We start from the raw sequence: 22,437 nt of genomic DNA, 5'->3' as shown, positions 1-22,437 counted from the left end.
AAAGTTGTCAAACAATTCAAATGTGAACTACTAATGCATGTGAACTAGTCGCCTCTAATTTTCAGATATCTTGATCCACTAGAAAGGAACCAACAGAAAGAATTAAATAAATTTCACATTTATGCAGCACATTTCACAATCTCAGGATGCTCCAAACATTTTTTGTAGCTGAGGAACTTCTGAAGTTTCAAGGGAACCTTTCAGGACTTTAGGACCCTGAAACAGCCCTTGCATTGATGTCACAGAGCTGCTCCTCACTGGGCAGAAATAGGAAAAGGTGGGTGGAGCTGAGAAGAAAGGAAGCAGCATGTGGAGTAAACAGATTAGCATTAAACAGCAGAATCTATATTTTGAACTGGAATTATATATGATTCTTGGTGTAATGGCAGTGACCATAACCAACGGCTTGGCTTATTTTACAGTCAATATAAGTGGAACGTTTCCACCAACATTTCTTAAAGAGACTATTACTTCAAGTTTTTTCAACCTGTTCTGAGATTTTTACTGTTTATTATTAGAATTCAAAAATGGGGTATCTTGTCCGTGTGGTACCAACTTTCCCTTGACTAATTCATTTATTCACTTCATAGCACAAACTTTATTTTCCCTCTCATTTTAAAAATAATTTTCTGTGCCAGATAGCTGATACGGACATTCCACTTCCTTCTTCTAAAATAGGTTTCTTTGCAGTTTAAGCAAGCTTTGCATCAACTTAGTCCAATTTTAAGCTTGTTTGTTTGTTCCAGGACAGTGTTTCAGTTATATATTGAGTAATTGCTGAAGTTAAAATGAACTCACTAATCATTCCACAATACAAATTGTTGTTTAGTTACCATTACATTCGTAAATCTAGTATTTGAAATGTTGCCTTTATACACTGATTCAAAGAATCGACAAGTGTGGAAATAATGCTGTACAAAAACAGGACTTTCCTTAAATTATCAATGATAATGCGATGTATTTAAGAATCCAAATCATCAAAACCTCTCTAGTCTACCAAGTCATAGTCTGTTTCCATGCTGTAGAGCTCTATGGTTCAACCTCATATCTTAAATTAATCTAGTCCCATTTACCAGCATTTGGCTCATATCCCTCTAAACCTTTCCTATTAATCTGTCCAATCCAGATGCCTTTTAAATGTGGTAACTTTACTAGCCTCCACCACTTCCTCTGGCAGCTCATTCCATACACACACCACCCTCTGCATGAAAACGTTGCCTCTTTAGATCTCTCATAACTGTCCCCTCTTACCTTAAACCTATGCCCTTTAGTTTTGGTCTCCCACTCTAGAAAAAAAGACTTTGGTTATTCACCTTGGCCATGCCCCTCATGATGTTTTAAACCTCTATGAGGTCACCCCTCAGCCTCCGGTGCTCCAGGAAAAATAGCCCCATCCTTTCAAGTTTAACAACATCTTTCCTATAGCAGAGACCAGAAATGAATGCAATATTCCAAAAGTGCCTAACCAATATCCTGTCCAGCCACAACATGACCTCCCAACTCCCTATACTCAATGAACTGACAAATAAAGGCAAGCACACCAAATGCCTTCTTCACCACTTGTCCACCTGTGACTCCACCTTCAGGGAACTATGAACTGGCACTCCAAGGTTTATTTGCTCAGCAACACTCCCCAGTACCTTACTAAGTGTACAAGTCCTTCCCGGATTTGCCTTTCTAAAATGCAGCATCTCACATTTATCAAAATTAAACTCCATCTGCCCCTCTATGGCCCATCTGATCAAGATCTGTTGTACACTGAGATAACTTTCTTCCCTGTCCATTATGACACCAATAATTAGCAAAATATCTGCAGCGTGGTATCATAAATGTTTATTAGTACTGTTAACATGACAAGATGCTCCATTGCAGCTTCTTCAAAATCCAGTAAGGCCACTTTTCCAATGATGAATTTTGTGTTTTGCAGATGTCTTGCTATTGTGATCATATTCTTACTGTTCAGGTGAATTTCACATTGAAAATTTGCTTTGGAAAACTTGCAGGTCTCTCTCAAACCTCTATATACTGGTGGAAGTTTAATCTAAAATATTTGCAAATGCACATGATTTGAGATTATGGGCAGCACCATCACCAAAGGATAGATCAAAAGGTCTAATATGCAATTCCAACTCAGTAAATTTTCATTTGACCCATTCTATTGGTAGCAAGTTATCTACCAGAATTGAGCGAACAAAGAAAGTGAAGGCAATAGACAAAATAAGCACAAGGAAACTGATTATGTAACAGAGGACCTGGCTGCTGTGTTCCTAGACACACATACAACTAAGCATCCTCTTGAAAGACCATAAACTCTGTACTTTGACCTGCCCAAACTTAACTATCCCAAACAAGGAACTGCCAACAAATGTTGCAGACTTGCACATTCCAAAGGTCCAGGCATACTAGACAGCTGGGGCAGCAGCTGGGAAAGTTCAGGGAAGAAAGGCCACAATTTAGGACCCAAGTGCTGGAAAATAAGACCAGATTAATTTAGGATATCTGTTCGGCGTGGACAAGTTGGACCAAAGGGTCTAGGACTCTGATCCCCACATCCACATAATTGATATAGATTATAAAGAGCTGGGGGCCAAGAACAGGCGGCTTGGAAACCATCAGACAGCAGTTAGCAGGAATATTTTAAAATAATATAAATGTAGACACATTGTGCACCGTACATTGAATGAGGTGCCATATTTTTACACAAATTTGATCGATATTGCCCAATGCTTATAGTGCCATTTGGCTGCTCACTCTTTACAGAGTGATGACTGATGGTGGTTTAACCTGAGGGTTACCATGTCTCAGAAGAGGTTAAGATGGTGCAGCCTTCATAGTGAATTCAACCAGAATGTATTTTAACCATAATACCTAGTGTAGCACAACATTTAGTAAGATAACTGTAATATTTATGGGCAAGTTAAAATGAACATTTGTCATTAAAATATTGGAATTTGATTTGAAAATACTTATGAAGTTGGCAATGAGGATTTCTCATTAGTGCTTTGCTAAATGTGAGATTCAACAATTAACACTAAAAAGCTACCAAGAAATGAAGGACATCAACCAATCGGTCTTTATTTCGTTGTACATAAGCATTTCCAAGAAAGCTCATTGTATAGCAAACAGGAACAAAGTCTCTAGATGGTATTATTTTAACACCGCTAATCAGGGGATAGCGCGTTCCTATAAATATTTGACCTTAGACTTGCTCACTCAACAGATACAGAGACAACTCTCTTGCTTTTATTGCCTGCATTTAGTTTTATTTCTAAACTATACTTTAGATAAACAACTTTCAAATTATAGTATAATCCAGATTTATCTTGCTTGCAAAATGAACCGCTTGAGAACTGGGAGCATGCCTTTCAGTCAGAAGAATCAAGCTCCAATCAGTTGGCCACAGAATCTTTTCCGACATTTAACTGCAGTGCAGAGGAAGTGTTTGCTAAACTGTTTTTCAGATGAGCCAATAAATTGAGGCCACCTATTTGTTCCGACGAGCAGAAAAGTTGTCATGGCAACATTCTAAAATCAGGGGATGTCTGCAAAAGCCCTCATTGAAATAAAACATAACTTGTTGTATATCCCAATATTATTTGTTGGACTTTCTGATGTACAAAATAGTTACTGCATTTCCATTGCACCAATGGCTACACTTGAAATGTTATTAATTGTGAAATGCTTTGGAATGTGAACCTGTACAGTATAAACACAGTTTTTAATAGCATGGTATTTTACAAATGTTCTCCAACAAATTCAAGTGACAATCCTCTTGATCCATCCTCATGAACGGAATTGTTGAAGATTTGTCGAGAATGATTGAAAGATTATCACCCATAAATTGCAGGGAGTGTTATGGACAGTAGGTGGGTATTTCCATTATCAAAAGGAAAAGATACATTACAACAGCTCTTTCTTGAGAGGATTCTAACATTGCATCTTTACACATATATCAAGTTACTAAAAAAGTCAAATCACTAGGCTTGCTGCAAAACCAACATGCTTCTGTATGTGGACAGACTGAGAAAGCCTCAGCTGCTAACTCACCTGTTTTAACCTGCCTGCCGTTGCCCAGAGGGAGCATTTTGTTGTCTATTAACTTATTGCATTTAATACAAAAGTGGTCGCAGAGGTGAAAGGTCCCGGTTTGAATGAACTTGAGTACTGTAATGGCAAGTCTGGTCTTAAATGAGAGATAAATTCCAGATGATTAAATGATTAAGCTCTGGAAATGCTTGCACACAAGTTAGTATTTCATTCTGCAAGATAACTATGTGACAGGATCAGTGCAACACAAGGAACACTATATTTAAATTTGTTTACAGTTTACACTCTGCATCCTAATTATCAAGCATGGAGTCTAAAGATGAAAATGAAAGGATGCGAATTCAACTAGTGAAGAGTTTCAAGTGCATTATATAAAAGTGACAGAAACAAAAGGCGGTTGTTGATAAGAACTGTCAAATTAAATTAATCAGCCCAAGAGCGTGCAGGTGCCAGATAGTTTAAAAAAAAATACAATTTCCTTTTATTATTAGAAATTACCTTACTGCTTTGAAGTTTAAACAGATTTATAGCATACCTCCTAAGGTCAGAGAATCACGTGCTGGCATTCATACACAAAATATCAATTGCAGTACATTTAATTTACTTTTTTACATAACACAGAATATAAACAATGTATCATAGAATATCTTATTCATATCAACATATGATCAGTTTGTAACTTTGACTTTTTCACTGTTAAGATTTTTCTAATTAAGTTTATTTTAGTGAATTGTAATGTCAACTGAAGCCATTGCTCATTAGAAATTACATTAATGAAACTGTCAAATCCAAGAAAATAGGATTGGCTTTTTCAAATAAAACAAATGGAAATATTTGGTACCATACAAAAATCCAAATGCAATTTGACAAGTGTCACTAGATTAACAGCTATATAGTGGAGCCAGGCTAACACAACTGAAAGTGAATAATACTCAAGCTGGGGAAATTCACATGATCAGCAACCAAATTTTAGTTAAATTACTTTTAAAGAAAGGGCAACTTACTGTTTAATGTTAACAAAGCAGAAAACCAGTTTAAAATTGTGGCTTGGTAGCTAACTCACCTTTTAACTAGAAAATATTCCTCACCCATTTTGTGTGGAGACATGTCCTGCACACAGAACCTTTTTGGAGGCTGGATGTTTTCCTTGAGATTGAATGGAACTATTCCAAGTTCCAATCAAAGTTTCATCAAAAACTGGACAATTCTCTTGCAATGCAAAAAAGACTTGGTGCTTTAATTGCAGGTGAGTTAAGATAACACATTCTATTTGCTTCTAACTTCAATGGAATAAACAGCTGACAACTCTAAACTGATAAAGATGAACAGATGAAGATTAAGACATTAGCTCATAAGATATCAAAACAAGAGTAGGCCATTTGGTCCAGTGAATCTATTCCACATGCAATAAGATCATAAAAACAAAGTACTGCAAGTACTTGAGATCTGTAATGAAAACACAGAGCTCTGGAAAACTCAGCAGGCCAACAGCATCTGTGAACAGAAAAACAGAGCATTGAGACTTCAATTAGACTCCAACAACCTGATTCAGAACTTTGACTTCTGAAAAAGTCATATTGATTTGTCAATGTTTACTTTTGTCTGCAGCATTTTGTGTTATGATTTCAAGAAATCTTGCTTTGGTCTCAATTTCACTCAACCTGTGTCCCACAATTTACTTTCAAATAATGGCATATGCATTGACTGACACTTGTGGTAAAGCATTCCACAGTTTCTTGCTACTGATTATTTAAATGAAGTAAATAAATTATCAAATATTCAATGCTTTAATTACAAGATGCCCCAACTTGGAATTTTACAGCAAAAAAGAACCCAATACAAGTCATTATGAATTTATTTACATTTTTAAAGTACACAAATACAGCTGCAATACAAATAGGTTACCAGTATTCTGTTACCATTACACAGGATATACACAGACATTCTACAAGAGGGGAAAATCAGCCATCCAAGGTCACTGTGGTTCATTTACTTGAAATAAAAATTGGAAGAGCCTGGTATCTTGGAGGCACCACCAGTTTGATGTATTGGCTGTGAGAAGGAAACATTTATCTTCAAGTTTGCTCTGACAAATCTTATGGGAAAAAATAATTTAACCACAAACATTTACAAAATTAATCTCACATAGCTACTGAAATGAAGGAAAGAGCCTTAATACAGTAATGCCAGGTGTAGCTGTGTTCCTGTTCAACATGTCAGTGCGCATGCATCAATAGTAAGGCATTTCTGACATTTAGCCAGCAGCCCTTTCATGTTACCTCCCAAGAAACTGATGAGAAATGCAAGTGTGGGTGATTCATAAAAACAGATGAGCTGAGCATCTGATGAAACATATACAAGTCCGACTTCTTCCATTCCCTCAAGTGTGCTACCTGGAAGCTGTACATGGCAACCAAGTTATGATTTTTGGCTGAATTCCAGTCAGCTTTCAATAAAAACCTCCAATCTGGATTCAATAATACCACATTTAAACATTTTAAAATAAAGTATATCTTGAAGCATGCGCATTGGAATGTATATATTCATTAGCCGCTCCAGGCTAATGGCAGAATTCACATTTTTACTGTACAAGTCCTTCAGAGCTTTTTGTTTAAAAAGCCTTTTCTACTCCTAAGTGATTAATGGAGATGCTATAACTCCTTAGGTTGGGGAATCCCAAGAGCAAACTTGGTCCTAACACTATTCAGACACGGTAGTTTTAAAAATAACTGTCACCAAAACACAGCTTTACCATTAATTTTTACTTTATTCTTCCACATTTTGATTTTTATGGTCACATTTTCTGTTGGACTTTGGCACTGCCATGTTACTCGTCATTGCTTCTGCCTGGTATGTTGGCAGCCTCTGCCACAAGATAGAAAACGGCTACTGGCACCAGTGTTCAGTTTTTATTAGGATAAAAAAATAAAATGTGGAAGTTAAAAGTGCACAAACAACCTAAATAATAATTCAAAAACATTAATTGGTACAGTGTGCTACCAAAGAAGGAAACATTTTTAAACTCAAGTTTAATACAAAAGACTGGAGAAAGCTTTAAATAAAATCAGCTGCTTTTAAATTCACAAACACACATTTCCAACCCTATTGCTAGGGAATTTCAAGTCAATCAATCTCCATTTCAATTCTCAAACCGATAAGAGCATCACATACATAAAAGCAGGACAACATTCTACTTATCTACATAGATTCTGCTTTCAATTTTAGCAGGCTGTTACAAAATATTTAAACCAAGTAAAGGTCTACAGTTGTACAGTAGAGTAATAAAAGGCTACATAATGCCAATCATGGAAGGAGAAGGGATGGCGATATCTATTCTATATGCGGTCAATTCTGTAAACCGTCTTTAGAGCCCTTGCTACTGAAATAGCTGGCACAATCTTTTAACTTGTATTTTACACTGCAGTCAGGCAAAAGATCTCCTTGCGAAGGTGTTCTTAAAGAAAACATTTTTAAAAAAGTTTTCCTTCTGCATTTAAGTTAAAGGCATCGAGAGCTTCATTTTGTTGGTTTACTTTGTGGGGGTGGGGGGAGGGGGGGGTCACAAGTTTCAAGGTTAGAATGGGACATCAGCCATGCATTGTCCACCCTCCATGGTGAGTCATTTTCATCGAGGAACAGTGGAATGGATGCCGCTGGAAGTCACCCGGGCTGGGATCTGTCCAAAGAAGCAAACAAGAAATAAATTAGTGCCTTACTGGTATCAGCACCATGAAGCCTCTCAGTTTCAAAGTTCAACCACTGACATACATTGTTAGGGAAATGCAGAATACAAATGCCTACACAAGAAAGCTGGATAAAGTGAGATACAAAGCAAAAAGCTAACAGCATAACACTTTCTATCAATTAGATGGCATAAACAAATAAAACCAGAGGATATTACATTTTTAAAAATGCATTTAAAAATCAATTAAGAAAACTTGACATTGGGTACAACTTTGGGTAAGATGCTCAAACTTTCAAACTCTGAAATGTGTGAGAATCCTGACCCTGGTGGGTGATCATTTTCTTCCTACCTGCTACATGGTTTATAAATTAAACAGAGGCATCTTAACTCAATTCTTAATGGGCAACAGTCAAAACAAAGAATTGTTTTCTGAAACTTGCATGTCCGAGGAACATCATTAACAGTGACTTAATGAATGATTTTTCAAAAACATACAAATTCAGAAACCACAAAGGTGTTGGAACAAAAACAATGGAAATACTCTCATCAAAATTGTATGCTGGAAGGTGTTATTAAAACAGGGGTCAAGTCATGCCACTGGTAGTGGAAGTGAAATGTGTTTTTCACTGCATACCTGGTTTGCAAATATTTGATATGCTGAACTGTAGAAATCATCTCAATCTCCAGGATCAATAGTACTCTCAAGTTAAAATGCACATTGATAACCCTAGAAACTTCTGAAAGTTTTAACAAGAGCTACATGTGCCAATAAACTTACATTTACCAGGAGATATCACTAACTATCTTATTAGTTTTGTGAATAACAAACAATGTAAACAGGATGGATTCCTTTGCTAGAATTTACTTTGCAAAACTGAACAGTTTACCTAACACAGAAGGGTTAAAGGACACAAGTAATGTCCTCAAGGATTATTAACAAAGCAGCTGCACCTTGGTTTCAGAGAAGTTAATTTCCTGACAGCTAAAGCTCAAGGGAACACTGTGAAGAGAAAATACTAAATTCTAAATTCTCTCTTTTTCTAAAAGGAAGCTTTCTAAAATATGAGGTTATTGCACCAAAATGGATTTCAGTAACTCCACTACACACACTATATATCTGCATCAGGAGAATAAGAACCAATGAAGCTGGTCACAGCAGAGAAGACCAAAGTATACTCAGATGCTGGATCTAGAGCAGTACAAATTTAACTGAACTTCCCACTCCAAATTGATTTTGAAATTTCAATCTAAATATTATATTTTAAAATTGCAAATAATTTTTTTTTCAAACTTAAAATGGCTAGAGGTTACAGTTATTAAATGTCACCTAAGAAAATATTGGCATTGGCAACACAAAACCTTTAAATACAGTATCAAAACTATTCTCCAAAGGTGTAAATACAATTTTTATAAGATTTATTGGCTACTGGTTGAATTTATTCATGTTATTGAAGACACAATTTACTCTCAACTTTAATTATTTATAACACTTCCGGATTAGGTGTTACAGGTATATACCCAATACAGTATGTCCGAAATTTCTCTCCCATTGTGACTCCATCCCAAAATTTGAATATTATCAAGAGATGTTGGTGAGAACCAGAAGACAGGATAACCTATGAGAGAAGGTGATGTTTAGGAAGGTCTGAGAGAGCAGGTGAAAAGGAACAGAGGTCCTTAGCACTCAATGCTATCTTGGAGCTCTCAACCCCAAACTTTCAGGTCACAATCCTGTGGGTTCCTGACCTCCACTTTGGAAAGCCATGATCTAACAACCAGAGTAAAACCATTAACATGCTTCTGTTGAAATATCTTTCAGTCTTGAAGTACAGCAAATATTTAAATGCTGATGTACAGTATTTACCTCAGATGAAAATAATTTTTAGTTTTTTGAGCAGCATTTACTAGTTTCTCTGGCATTAATTTGTGGCAACCATAATGTAAAGATTAGCTGAAAGTTCCAAACATCTCAATGAAAATGCTGTAAGGTATTTGCACAGCCACACATCTTGCCATTTTGTGTCAACATGCAAAGTTGTAGAAATATTAAGTTTGAACTTACTTCATTTCTCTTTATCCTGTAAAACGGTAATCAAAATATTGTTTATTCGGTGGCACCAAACTGCAATATAATCTTTTTGGTTTTATTCACTAAAAGCAGGTATGGAATCTAGAGGGTAGCCTCTATTTCACTGCTGTATTTGATATTTACAGTCCTAACCCCAAACTTGGACTCAAGTCTACTTTGCAGACTCAAGCAAATTGGCAACTTACATCTGAACTGACATACAATACAGACACTCCTAATACACAGTTAGTATCATAATCGTGGCGTTATTATTTAAAGTGATAGGGAGCAGTGCTGACTGAGCTAAACACTCAGTTGAAAGGGAAAAGCATTTTCTGTTGTACACCTCCTTGAGCAAATTCAGAGATAAAATCTTGATATGTGAACCTGGATAAAAATTAACAATCCAAACACAAATGCTTCTTTGCATGTTGTTTCAAGCCAAACTGTACCAGCTGCTAACATCCTTTAATCTTCAATTTGTTTACTGTCTTTAGACAATAAACTACGATCTATCAGAATAGCATGCAAAGAATATATTAAAGGATCTATTCACTTTCTGAACCAGCGTAATTCAAATTGTGGTATGGGAATCACAGTTTAAATAACATAACATATCTCCTTCTAATTTCCTATTTGAAGGAAAGAAGTTATAACACTGCAGTACTACCCACCACCCCCATGCAGAAAGTGTAGTGCCAAACAAGGCAGCAATAGTATTTGAAGCAGAAGACCGTGCATCAAAGTGTTCATAAACAGATTAAACGGAAACCAGGCCAAAATCTACAAATGTCAAGTGTAACTGCAGACATAGTCTACACTAACTCAAACTGAAAAATGCAAATTAAGGTTTCAAGGAAATATAGCAGCCAGAATGCAGTCTCATGTGGGGTGCAGAAATTACAAGCAGGATAACAAGTTGCAGCAAGTGATTTGAGAAAAGCACCAGGCAATACAAGAACAAAGATACACCTGATCTTCTCCATTGTTAGCATGGAAACGTTGAACTACCTTTCAATATCCATGCATCGGGCTTTTTATTTCTCCCCTTAAACACAGACCTGTAATGTAAAAGATGGAGCAGAGTCTTGCCCTTTCCCCTAAACTCCAACATTTTACATATGCAGGATAACCTGAATATTCAAACATTTATACTGATTTCTCAGCCTGTATTCCCATTAGCGTCATCTAATACTGTATTCACATTATTACAGGTGAATAAACTAAAGTCTTATTGGCTTCAATAATAGGTCACATTTCATCCATATGTAATTGAGAATACATTACAAATCAGTGTCAGGTTTGATTGGCCTCTCTTGCACTTGTCTTAGAAAGTGTGGCATGTTCTGCTTTAAATTTTGGGTCAGTAATGCGAAATGGACGACTTGTTGAAGTTCATCAATATCTGACAATTGCAAAGGCAACTGGCTTTGAATGGTTATATTCTTGAAGCTGTTGTAAATTTGCAGCCAATATTTGACATACAATGCACTACAAAAGGAGCTGATGACTCCAGTATCATCAGGCGCTTGTCCTTTGTCACATATGGGAAACAGAAATTTGTAAGGATACAAACTATACAGGATGAAATGCTATAGACAAGCTGAATGTGGACAAAGTGCTAATGTTCTTTACAATCAAACTGTACAAAGGTTGAGACATCAATATCTACCTTAAATGAAAAGAATGAGAAGGATCTTGCACGGGGAGTGAGATTAATAATGGAAATTTTGTGGCACCTTGCAGTACTGACTGATCCCTACAAAATGTGCTTCAAAGTATTCCACCTCGGTCTCTTCTACTTTAGTGAGATGAGACTGAGGTAAACTCACCCAGTGCTGCCTTCAGTGCATTTGGACCAGCTACATGCCATGATGCTCGAAAGGGAGGCTATTCTGAGGTGGGGGAAAAGATAGCCATTTGTAAACTGTGCCACTACCCACGCAAAAACCATTCTTAACAGTGCGGTGTAAAACTCCAGTAATGATCGATACAGCTAAATTAGCAAGTTGGACATAATAGCAAGTTTGAAATTGCAAACCAAATAAAATTAATTGGGTTAACGGGTTCTACCACTGCACTTCAATGAACCAATAGATCAGCAAGAACTTGGACAACAGTATTCAAGTTGCAAGTGCAAACTGTCATCTATGGAGGACTGAAACAATTTGCTAGCTCAGGACTCTTATGAACAATGAACTCAAGTGTTAGCAGCGTGAACATTCTAGTTGGGAGCACAGGGTTAAAATTTCAGAACTCAAATGTTTTAATATACTGAATATAAAAGTCACTTCTGGAGCATCTTATCTGATCACCTCTTTCTTTCCTAAACCTTATCATGTAATATTCAAAAGCTGTACACGTTCCTATTATGCATAGGAAAGTTAAATGTCAGATTCCATTACATTCTTAAGCATGATTCTATACATCTTCTCTCAAATGACTTTATCAGCTGTTAATAAACATTATCACAGCATCCTGAACAAACACTGCATTAAGACTACATTAATTTCTTACAGTGCTCAGAACTAGCCAAGAACCTTTTATTCTCCACAAACTGAAATGACGATGAAAAATGACCTCTGCATCTGACAATATAGGCAGGAGGTTGGCAAAGTTAAGATCAGATGGCTCTGATACTCAAACCATAACCATAAAAAAACTGAAGTTATAACTGCCTTCCTCCTTTTTATTCATCTACATGCATTTCTCTTGGCGGCATTGTTCAAATCACATCAGATTCCACATGTACACTGACACCAGCCAGCCCTACCACAATGCCATCTCTTTTGAAACCTCCACGTATTGTCAACTAGTTTGTCCATCATCCAATACCAGATGAGAAAAAATTTCCTCCAATTAAACACAAAGACAAAAGATATTGCCTACAACCCCGATACAAATTTTGTACTTTAGCTATTGACTCTGCCCCATTCTAGATAGTATCAAATGGAACAGCGATATCACAAACTAAGCTGAATTTCATATTCCTAACACTGATTTTCCACCTTAGCTAATCTACCTCTGCAAGTGTCATCCATACTGCTATTACTTCAAGATTTGACTGTTTTGCAGCCTGCACGACCAGTCTCCCAATGTCATTGCTCCAAAACCGTGCCCAAACTTCTGCTGTCTGTATTCAAACTAGTACTGTCATGTTCACCCATCATCCCTTGCGCTCGCTAAATTAGTTCCTAGTCCACCACTCGTTCAAACTTGAAATTCCCATCCAGGTGTTCAAACCCCTCCCTGGCCTCACCTCTTTCTCTAACATCCTGTCCATGTACTGTGTTTCTTTGGTTTCATTTGGGTGGGCCCCAAGCTCGGAATTTCCCTCAAATCCTACCAATTCTGTTTTACGTAAAGACAGTCTTAAAAACCAACCTTTCTGACCAAACCCTTGACACCTGTGTTAATGTCCTTTGGTTTGGTATCAACTCTTTCTGTTTCTTGCTATCAAGCGCCTTGAATCTTTTACTACATAAAAAGTGCTAATTGAAAGCAACTTGATGTGGTACACTACAGGACTTGCAGGGGTTCAGACACCTAGAATAGGTGGTTAATAAAATTCAGCATCAACTCAATGCTTTAAATTTTTTACATTGATGAGAAGAAAATAAATGGAAAGGAAGCTTTAAGAGTCAGAAAACTTCTAAAATGCAGAATAGATAATCACAACTAAATAATATCTGCAAACGATTTCAATTTTATTTGACTGAAACTTCAGTTTCATGTGGAGCTGAACAGTGAAGATTTTATAAAAAGAGTACAAATAGTCTGGACACAAAATCTAACAATGAAGTTTCTGACATAATAATGTAGTTTCATCATAACATCTCAATTTGATTAATAATAAATAAATTGTAATTAGAAATGGAGGAACTACATTCTAAAGGTTGTGTCTTCAATTTTACATGGAAATAAAAAGTGTTGAGTCATACAGGTACCATGATTTTATTAATGAATATATTTATAAGAACATTTCCCTGGCAATGATATTATTCGATAAATGAATGATTTAAGTTCTGCCAGAAGATCATAATGAATAGTTTTCAACTATGTCAGAGCTTAATACATGAGCAAGACATGCTGAAGAGCAAGACATGCTGAAAAGCATGATAGTGAAATTCAAATTGTTCGGAGTAGGAGACAGTCAAAACTGATCTATAAAAATGGTCATTTCTATTTGACATTTTAAATAAGCCTGAAAAATGCTTTGTAAAATGCAGAGAACAAATAACACCAAATTGATTTGGCAAACAAATTAATCTTATTTTACCCTAAGCTGACAAGATAGGCCACTGTCCCGAGTTAATACCTTCTGCAACTACACAGTATACTTTTTTTAAAAAAAATCACGTGCCATCTTTACATACATTTGCAAAACCCGTTTCAGTACTGCATATTGTGAATGCTGCAAGCAAACGCGATTGTTACTGAAGCACAGATCACCAGTCTACAAACAGAGAGCACGTTACAGTTACACCACAAGCCAAATCAGCCCATCTGAAGCAGATGTAAAATTGCTGCAATACAAGTTTTCTATTTTCATCAAAATAATCCAGACACTGAAAGGTCTTGGGTATTTTAGAGGGTTCTTGAGTACATTAACTGGGGAGAAATTTACTCTCAAAAGACTGAGTGTCTTTGGAACTCTCGTCCTCAAAAAATGGCAGGTATAGAGTATATGAATATTTTTCAGTTGATTATAAGTTCATGATAATCAAGGGGGTGAAAGCTTATTGGAGGTGGAGTAATCCAATCAACCAAGATCTTACTGAATGGTAGAGCAGGCTTGATAGGCCGAAAGGTCAATGATTGCTCTTATTTCATACTTTTCTATTTTAAGAGGTGGCCACTCCTTCACAACAGTGATCCGCACCTAGGAGGGGGGGAAATCTAGAATATAGTGTTCTGCACAGAAGAGCATAGCATAAAATAAATGTTATTTCCAAATACAAATCTTGTTGGGATTCTTTGCATTAATGTTCACACTTTAATCTTTGCTGAGTTTGTTCTAATAAACAAGTCTTCTCCAATATATACAGTATTATCTGGATTCAAAATAAGTAATTATCTGAAAATTCAAATTATCAGAAAAGGTGTGACATACATCACATTATTAATGTTGTGGGAGTAGGTGTGGATTATTTTAATTAAATTAATTTTTGGAGCCAGTGGACTTTAATCTCACTTTTACAATTACCAGGAATGCATCCTCACAACCTCCACCGTAATTCATCGAGAAATATCTGTAAAGGAAAACCAGATGATACACAATTTCTATTCTGCTCAAACTTGCAAAAACAAGCCGCCTCTGAATTTTTTTGTGTGGGGCTGTGGGAGATGGGCAATTGGTGATAAAACTCCTACTATCTGTATGGTTTCTTCATTCTTGGGAAAGCTTTGGAACACTAATACACTGCACTCTGCCAAAGGCATCAAAGGAACAAATTATTTTAAACGGTCTCTTGCAATAACTTTCCAGTAACTTTAAAACAAAGCATACTCTTACGTCAAGGGAAATTATGCAATTCAGTCTAACAATATATAAAACTTTCTGATATTCTTGTACAAAAGAATATTACCGAATCCAATTGCAGCCCAAGTTTCCATTCTTTCTCTTGTTCCATAAAACCAAAAAAAAACTCAATACCAGCTACCACTTGGAATTTTTATTGTGGGCTTTGAAGGAATAAAAGATTTGACACAAGGTTCACATTTGACAGGTTGAGACAGTCATTCCTCATCCTTGACATGTACGCTTAACCACTTCCTAGGTCATACAGGGTGTACTGGAAGAAAAGGAACTGAAAGAATGATTTAAGAAACTTTCTGCACAAATAAGCCAACTCTATTACCACTAAGCTGCAAGTACAACCATCAACCTACCACTTCCTTATTAAGCTATAAGCAATTACAGCTTTGTGCTGAAATTTATGTCAATGGTTCACCAAAACACATCTTTGCCTCTACGTGCTGTACTAATTTTGCCTGCTAAAGGCTATCAGTTTTTAAATCTATGCTGTTGATAGATCATGTACTTCGAGAACACACGGAATGGCTAAGAAATAAGAAAGATGTATTGAATGCAGGGACTTATTCAAACATTTTGAAAACTCCCAAGTGCTACTATGTAAGTGACATATTATATATATTAATATGGATCTGATGCAAAAATGGGAAATAAAAACTCAAATTAGGCATTCACCACATTTTTTATAGCTCTAGTCATCCTACGATATCAAAATTATTATTATTGCCAGTTCATGATGCAACGATAATGACTGTTCAAATGTTGGACTCAGAAAAACTATAGGTCCACAATTTAAAAGATATGTATATATTTCATCATATAATTTTTGATAATATTTGTAGCTCAGTTGAGGTTCTGGATGTAAGCTTGCTCACGGAGCTGCAAGGTTTGTTTTCAGACATTTCGTCACTATACTAGGTAACATCATCAGTGAGTCTCTGGCAAAGCACTGGTGGTATATCCTGCTTTCTATTTATGTGTTTAGGTTTCTTTGGGTGGTGATGTCATTTCTGGCTCTTTTTCTCAGAGGGTGGTAGATGGGGTCCAAATTGACGTGTTTAGAGAGAGAGAGTTTGGGCTGGAATGCTATGCTTCAAGGAATTCTCGTGTGTGTCTCTGTTTAGCTTGTCCTAGGATGGATGTGTTGTCTCGGTCAAAGTGGCATCCTTCTTCGTCTGTATGTAAGGATACTAGTGATAGTGCGGCATATCTTTTTGTGGCTAGTTGATGTTCATACATCCTGGTGGCTGTTTGTCCTATGTATTGTTTACTACAGTACTTGTGAGGCATTTTGTAAATGACATTTGTTTTGCTTGTTGTTTGTACAGGGTCTTTTAAATTCATTAGCCACTGTTTAGTGTGTTGGTAGGTTTGTGGGCTACCATGTTGCCAAGAATTCTGAGCAGTCAGGAAGTCATTTCAGAGATGTCTTTGATGTAAAGTGGCCCGGGTTTCTGGATGCGTTTTGCCTGCTTGTTTGGATTTGTTGCTGAGGAATTGACTGACTGTTTATTTGGTACCCATTCTTCTTGAATACGCTGTATAGGTATTTCCCTTCCGCTCTTCATAGTTCCTCGGTGCTGCAGTGTGTGGTGGCTTCGTTGGTGGGTGTTGGGATGATTGCTTCTGTAGTGAAGTTTTTGGTCCGCGTGTGTTGTTTTCCTGTAGATGCTGGTTTGAAGTTCCTCACGGAGTGATCACGCTACTCTGACATCTCGGAATGGCAGTTTGTTGTTGTTCTCCTCTTTTGTGAATCTTATGCCAGTGAGGATATTAACGATGGTTATGTAGGTTTCCTTTAATTTGTTTTGTTTGGTGATGACAAAGGTGTCATCCACATAGTGGACCCAAAGTCCTTGAAGCACGGCATCCCAACCGAAACTCTACCAACAAACAAACACATCGATTTGGACCCCATCTACATCCTCTGAGAAAAAGAACCGAAAATGACATCAGCCACCCAAAGAAACCCAAATTCAAATACCACCAGCGCCTCACCAGAGGTTCACTGATGATGTTATCTAGTATGGTGACAAAACATCTAAAAATAACCTTCCAGCTCAGCGAGCAAACTTACTTCCAGTATTTAATCATTTAAGGTTTAAAAACTCCCACACAAGATAAAATGAGCAACTAGAATGCTGTTACACACAACTTACAACTAATTGCTGCTTCTTTTAAGTTTGACATTTAAAATATTATTAACTTGTCTTAAGTTATCCATAAACACGATGGTCAGAAGAATAATTAAAGATAGTAGACAATAAAACTGATTTTAGGACATGAATGATGTAAATATTGATCTAACATTGACAGTCAAGCTGGCATCTAAATAATGAAGATACGGTTTCCATTGTACACTATGAAGATATTTTCTGACCATACAGTAAGCTTTTAAAAACAAAACAATATGCATTTATGAGCAATGAGTTTGAACACACCACAGATTATTCCATTGTATTATAACATTCTTGGCCTGATTTCAATTATTATTTCAAAAAGAAAATGCCAAACTTTTGATTGGATTTATTTTCAAAATTTGGATAGAATCAAATAGTTACCATTAACATTGAAAAACGTGACCCTTTTTGGAACTAGCTATATAGCTTTTGCCATTCCTAACAAACAATTTCCAATGTAAACACTCAATAAATGTGATGGTTTTACATGATTTTAGTCTAGCATGGATGATGTTGAATTATCCTTAAAACATTATTTATAAAATATTGCCAATGACTGATGATTACCAAGTATAAAAACACAGACATAACAGGGATCCAATAGTGTACCTAAATTATCAGGTTAGAGCTTCAACAATTCTTTTCTGTTGATCTATGACTAATTTCTGCCAGTTTCTCCACCTTGTCACTATCCAAAGGACTGTACTGGAAGATACTCTTGCCTCCAAATAATTTGAAACTTGAGTTGGTGGGTATTGATGTAACTGTGATAGCCTGATCAACACAGAGCTTACCCACAAGAATGTCAACTTGATAATGGCAACAGAAAGCCTTTATTTCAATGAAACAACACGATTCAGGCAACCTCTGTAAGGTTGCAATTTATTACTGATCCTTAGCTGCCAGAGTCTGGGATAGGGGTGTTGGTGCAACACATCAGGGCCTAACTACCAGGGCCATTTGTGTTTGGGTCAGGAGCAAGGGGGTTTGGCCAGAAGCTGCACTAGAGCCCAAGATTTCTGTTTTTGCCCATGTTACTTGCCTTTTCAGAACCCTACTGTTGCCCCAGACTGATAACAGTGGGGTGGCAGGAGAGATCCTCGATAGCGCATGTCTTAGAGAGGTCACATAACTGCTAGCATTCACATTAGCCATTGCTGCCTCAGAGCTCACAACACCAAAATTTCAAGCAGCCTACCAACTAAGGCCAGTAACCTGCAGTTTCGGTCCTGCTGTACAACTAAAGACTCTCCAAGCTATTTCCAAGGGTAGTTAAGAGTAAATGGTGTAGCTGTGGAACTGCTACCAAGGGTCAATCGGACCCAGTAACAGCAGGTTTCTTTCCCTAAAATGACGGGCAGTATGATGGTTCAGTGATTAGCACTGCTGCTTCACAGGGATTGGGTACAATTGTACAGGGTACAATTCCAGCAGTTTGTCCATTCTCCCAGTGCATACATGGGTTTCTTCCCACAGTGCAAAGATGTGCAGGTTAGGTGGATTGGCCATGCTAAAGAATTACCCCATAGTGTCCAGGAATGTGCAGGCTCAGCGGATTAGCCACAGTAAATGCTGGGGTCATGGAGACAGGGTGGGATGCTCTTCATAGGGTTGATGCAGATTAAAATGGCCTTTTCACACATTCTAGGGATTCAATGACATAGTGAATCATTGGACTTTTAAATGACAAAGTAAAAGATCCATGGGCACATTTATTGACACCAGACCCTTGTCTCTAGCTTTTATTTCGCTGCATGAAATGTCAAAAACTTTGTTTAGAAAACTTTCGTAATGGCAAATTTTTATCTTCTATCAAATTTAGTAATAGCACAGTTTAGTGGTTTGTACTAATCTTACCTGTGATGTTGACATTCGTGATGTGTCTTGACGTCCGGTTAAATCTGTTGACGAAACATTAACAGGAGCGCCACGATGTAACCTCATGCTCACTTTTCGCTCCCGTTCCATACCAGAGACAGGGCGTGGAGATGTGTTAGCTGAAGAATAAAAGGTTCAAGTTAGATAACCCGTCCCATTTCACAATAATGGAAAGAAAATCAATTGAGTGAACTGAATATTTATTTATTTAGTGGTGGATTAAAAGAGCATTGACACTTAAAGGTAAGTTTACTCAACAGAAGTATTTATGATAAGCAGGGCTGTTTACATGGAAACAGAAAACTATCATTTAAAAACTAAATTGCAGCCCTACTGTCCAGATGTGGACTAAACTACATTCAATGCCTTTCTGAAACTCTCTTATGTACCCGTGCTTTTCACAAGAGAAACATGTTAAACCTTTACATTGCTACCATGAAGATATTCAAAGTTTTAGCATGGTTACCTCTTAATTGCGTGCCTTTGTTCCTTGGCCCTACGTTAGAAATGGCGATGAAAATAGAACATAGAAAAGTACAGCACAGAACATGCACTTTGGCCCACAATGTTGTGCCGAGATTTAATCCTAATGTAAAATATAGTAACTTAATCTACGCACCCTTTATCCATGTGCATGTCCAGCAGTCGCTTAAATGTCCGCAATGACTATTTCAACCACCACAGCTGGCAACGCATTCCATGCATTCACACCTCTCTGCGTAAAGAACCTACCTCGGACGTCTCCTTTATACCTTCCTCCTGATATCTTCAAACTATGACTCCTCGTACCAGTCAATCCTTCCCTGGGGAAAAGTCTCTGGCTATTGACTATCTATGCCACTCATTATTTTGTACACCTCGATCAGGTCTCCTCTCTTCCTCCTCCTCTCCACAGAGGCAAGTCCAAGCTTATTCAACCTTTCTTCATAAGGCAAGTCCTCCAGTCCAGTCAGCATCCTGGTAAACCTTCTTTGCACCCTCTCCAAAGCCTCTGTATATTTCCTATAGTAGGGCGACCAGAACTGGACACAATATTCAAAGTGTGGTCTCACCAGGTACTTGTAGAGCTGCAGTAAAACCTCGCGGTTCTTAAACTCAATTCCCCCGTTAATGAAAGCCAAAACACCATATGCTTTCTTAACAACCCTATCCACTTGAGTGGCAACTTTGAGGGATCTATGTACCCAGATCCCTCTGTTCCTCCACACTGCCAAGAATCCTGTCTTTAATCCTATATTCAGCTTTCAAGTTCAACCTTCTAAAATGCATCACTTTGCATTTATCCAGGTTGAACTCCATCTGCTATTTCTCAGCCCAGCTCATCATCCTATCTATGTCGCGCTGCAGCCTGCAGTAGCCCTCTATACTATCGACGACACCTCCAATCCTTGTGTCATCTGCAAGTTTATTAACCCACCCCTCAACCTCCTCATCCAAGTCATTTATAAAAACTACAAAGAGCAGAGGCCCAAGAACAGAGCCCAGTGGGACCCCACTCAACACTGACCTCCAGGTAGAATACTTTCCATTTCACTCTCTGCCTTCTGTCAGCCAGCCAATTCTGAATCCAGATAGCTAAATCTCCCTGTATCCCATACTTCCTGACTTTATTAATGAGCCTACCATGGGGAACCCTATCAAATGTCTTGCTGAAGTCCATATACACCACATTCACTGCTCGACCTTCGTAAACCTGTCTTGACACCTCCTCAAAGAACTCAATAAGATTTGCGAGGCATGACCGGCCCCTCACAAAGCCATGCTGGCTGCCTTTAATCAGACTATGCTTTCCCAAGTAGTCATAAATCCTATCCCTCAGACGTAAGACTGACTGGTCTGTAATTGCCAGGGATTTCCCCATTATCCTTCTTGAAAAGAGCAACAACATTCCCTCCTTCCAATCCTCCAGCATGACCCCTATGGAAAGCGAGGTAGCAAATATCCTCGCCAGTGGCTTAGCAACCTCCTTTCTCGCTTCCCAGAGCAGCCTAGGATAAATCTGGTCTGGCCCTGGCGCCTTATCAATCTTAATGTTTCCCAAAATTTCTAGCACATCAACTTCATCAATCTTGATCTGGTCAAGACTGTATCCTAGCTCCTCTAAGTTTTCATTTACAACATGTTCCCTTTCCTTGGTGAAAACTGAAGCAAAAAACTCATTTAGGGCTTCCCCTATCTGCTCAGGCCCACGCACTAGTTCCCTCCGCCATCCCTGATCGGCCCTACCTTCTCCCTGATCATTCTCTTATTCCTCATGTATGAGTAAACTAAAACCAGAAACCTTCCAGTATAAGCAATAGCGTTCTGGCAATGGATAATTCTTTTCTAAGTCACTGAGTTGACATGGTTCATGTTACTTTTGTGCAGCTTTCAGACAAATGCTCAGGCCAGGAACTTTCCCAGCTGCATTGATGCGGGTAAGTCTCGCAATCCACGCAGATAAGAATGGAAGGAATCAATGCTGAAACATAACCCCTTTTTAAAAACATTTGATGCCCTGTGGTATGGCTTAAGTCACTTTACCAGCTACTGAGAGAATGAAAGTGTTTACAATGGTTGATGGGGCTCAAAAGCCAGGTGGGGGTGTGACTTAGGCACCGGAATGGGCCCCAGCTATGCCTGTCTCTTTGTTGGTTACGTACAACAGTCCATCTTCTGTAGTTACACCGGCACCACTCCCCACTTTTCCTCCACTACATTGATGACTGCATTGGTGCCATCTCATGCTCCCATGAGGAGGTTGAGCAATTCATCAACTTCACCAACACATTTCACCCCGACCTTAAATTCACCTGGACCATCTCAGACATCTCCCTCCCCTTCCTGGACTCTCCATCTCCATTAGTGACGATCGACTTGACACTGACTTTTTTTTTTAAACAAACCCACCAACTCCCACAGCTACCTGGATTACACCTCTTCCCACCCTACCTCCTGCAAAAATGCCATCCCGTATTCCCAATTTCTCCGCCTCCTCTGTATCTGCTCCCAGGAGGACCAGTTCCACCACAGAACACACCAGATGGCCTCCTTCTTTAGAGAC

The 22,437-nt window shown here is 37.9% G+C and overlaps 1 protein-coding gene across 5 annotated transcripts in view; it reads right to left on the bottom strand.

Moving 5' to 3' along the window:
• Positions 1 to 5,818: 5,818 nt before the first annotated feature.
• LOC122562129 (casein kinase I) overlaps positions 5,819 to 22,437 on the bottom strand; it is a 65,644-nt gene continuing 49,025 nt past the window's right edge. Inside the window, exons 8-11 of one of the 5 annotated variants that reach the window (XM_043714698.1) lie at positions 19,374 to 19,513; positions 11,633 to 11,695; positions 9,795 to 9,810; positions 5,819 to 7,723 (exon numbers count right to left, since the gene is read on the bottom strand). In XM_043714698.1, coding sequence (XP_043570633.1) covers positions 11,663 to 11,695; positions 19,374 to 19,513 — 173 coding nt within the window. In that variant the 3' untranslated portion in view covers positions 5,819 to 7,723; positions 9,795 to 9,810; positions 11,633 to 11,662. Of the gene's footprint in view, positions 7,724 to 9,794; positions 9,811 to 11,632; positions 11,696 to 14,994; positions 15,053 to 19,373; positions 19,514 to 22,437 lie in introns of all 5 variants that reach the window. The other 4 variants (XM_043714695.1, XM_043714696.1, XM_043714697.1 and 1 more) reach the window with 4 other exon arrangements.

Source organism: Chiloscyllium plagiosum, chromosome 24, assembly GCF_004010195.1.
Source record: "Chiloscyllium plagiosum isolate BGI_BamShark_2017 chromosome 24, ASM401019v2, whole genome shotgun sequence".
In the NCBI taxonomy this organism is placed as follows: Eukaryota; Metazoa; Chordata; class Chondrichthyes; order Orectolobiformes; family Hemiscylliidae; genus Chiloscyllium; species Chiloscyllium plagiosum.
This window is presented reverse-complemented; position numbering and strand designations above follow the sequence as displayed.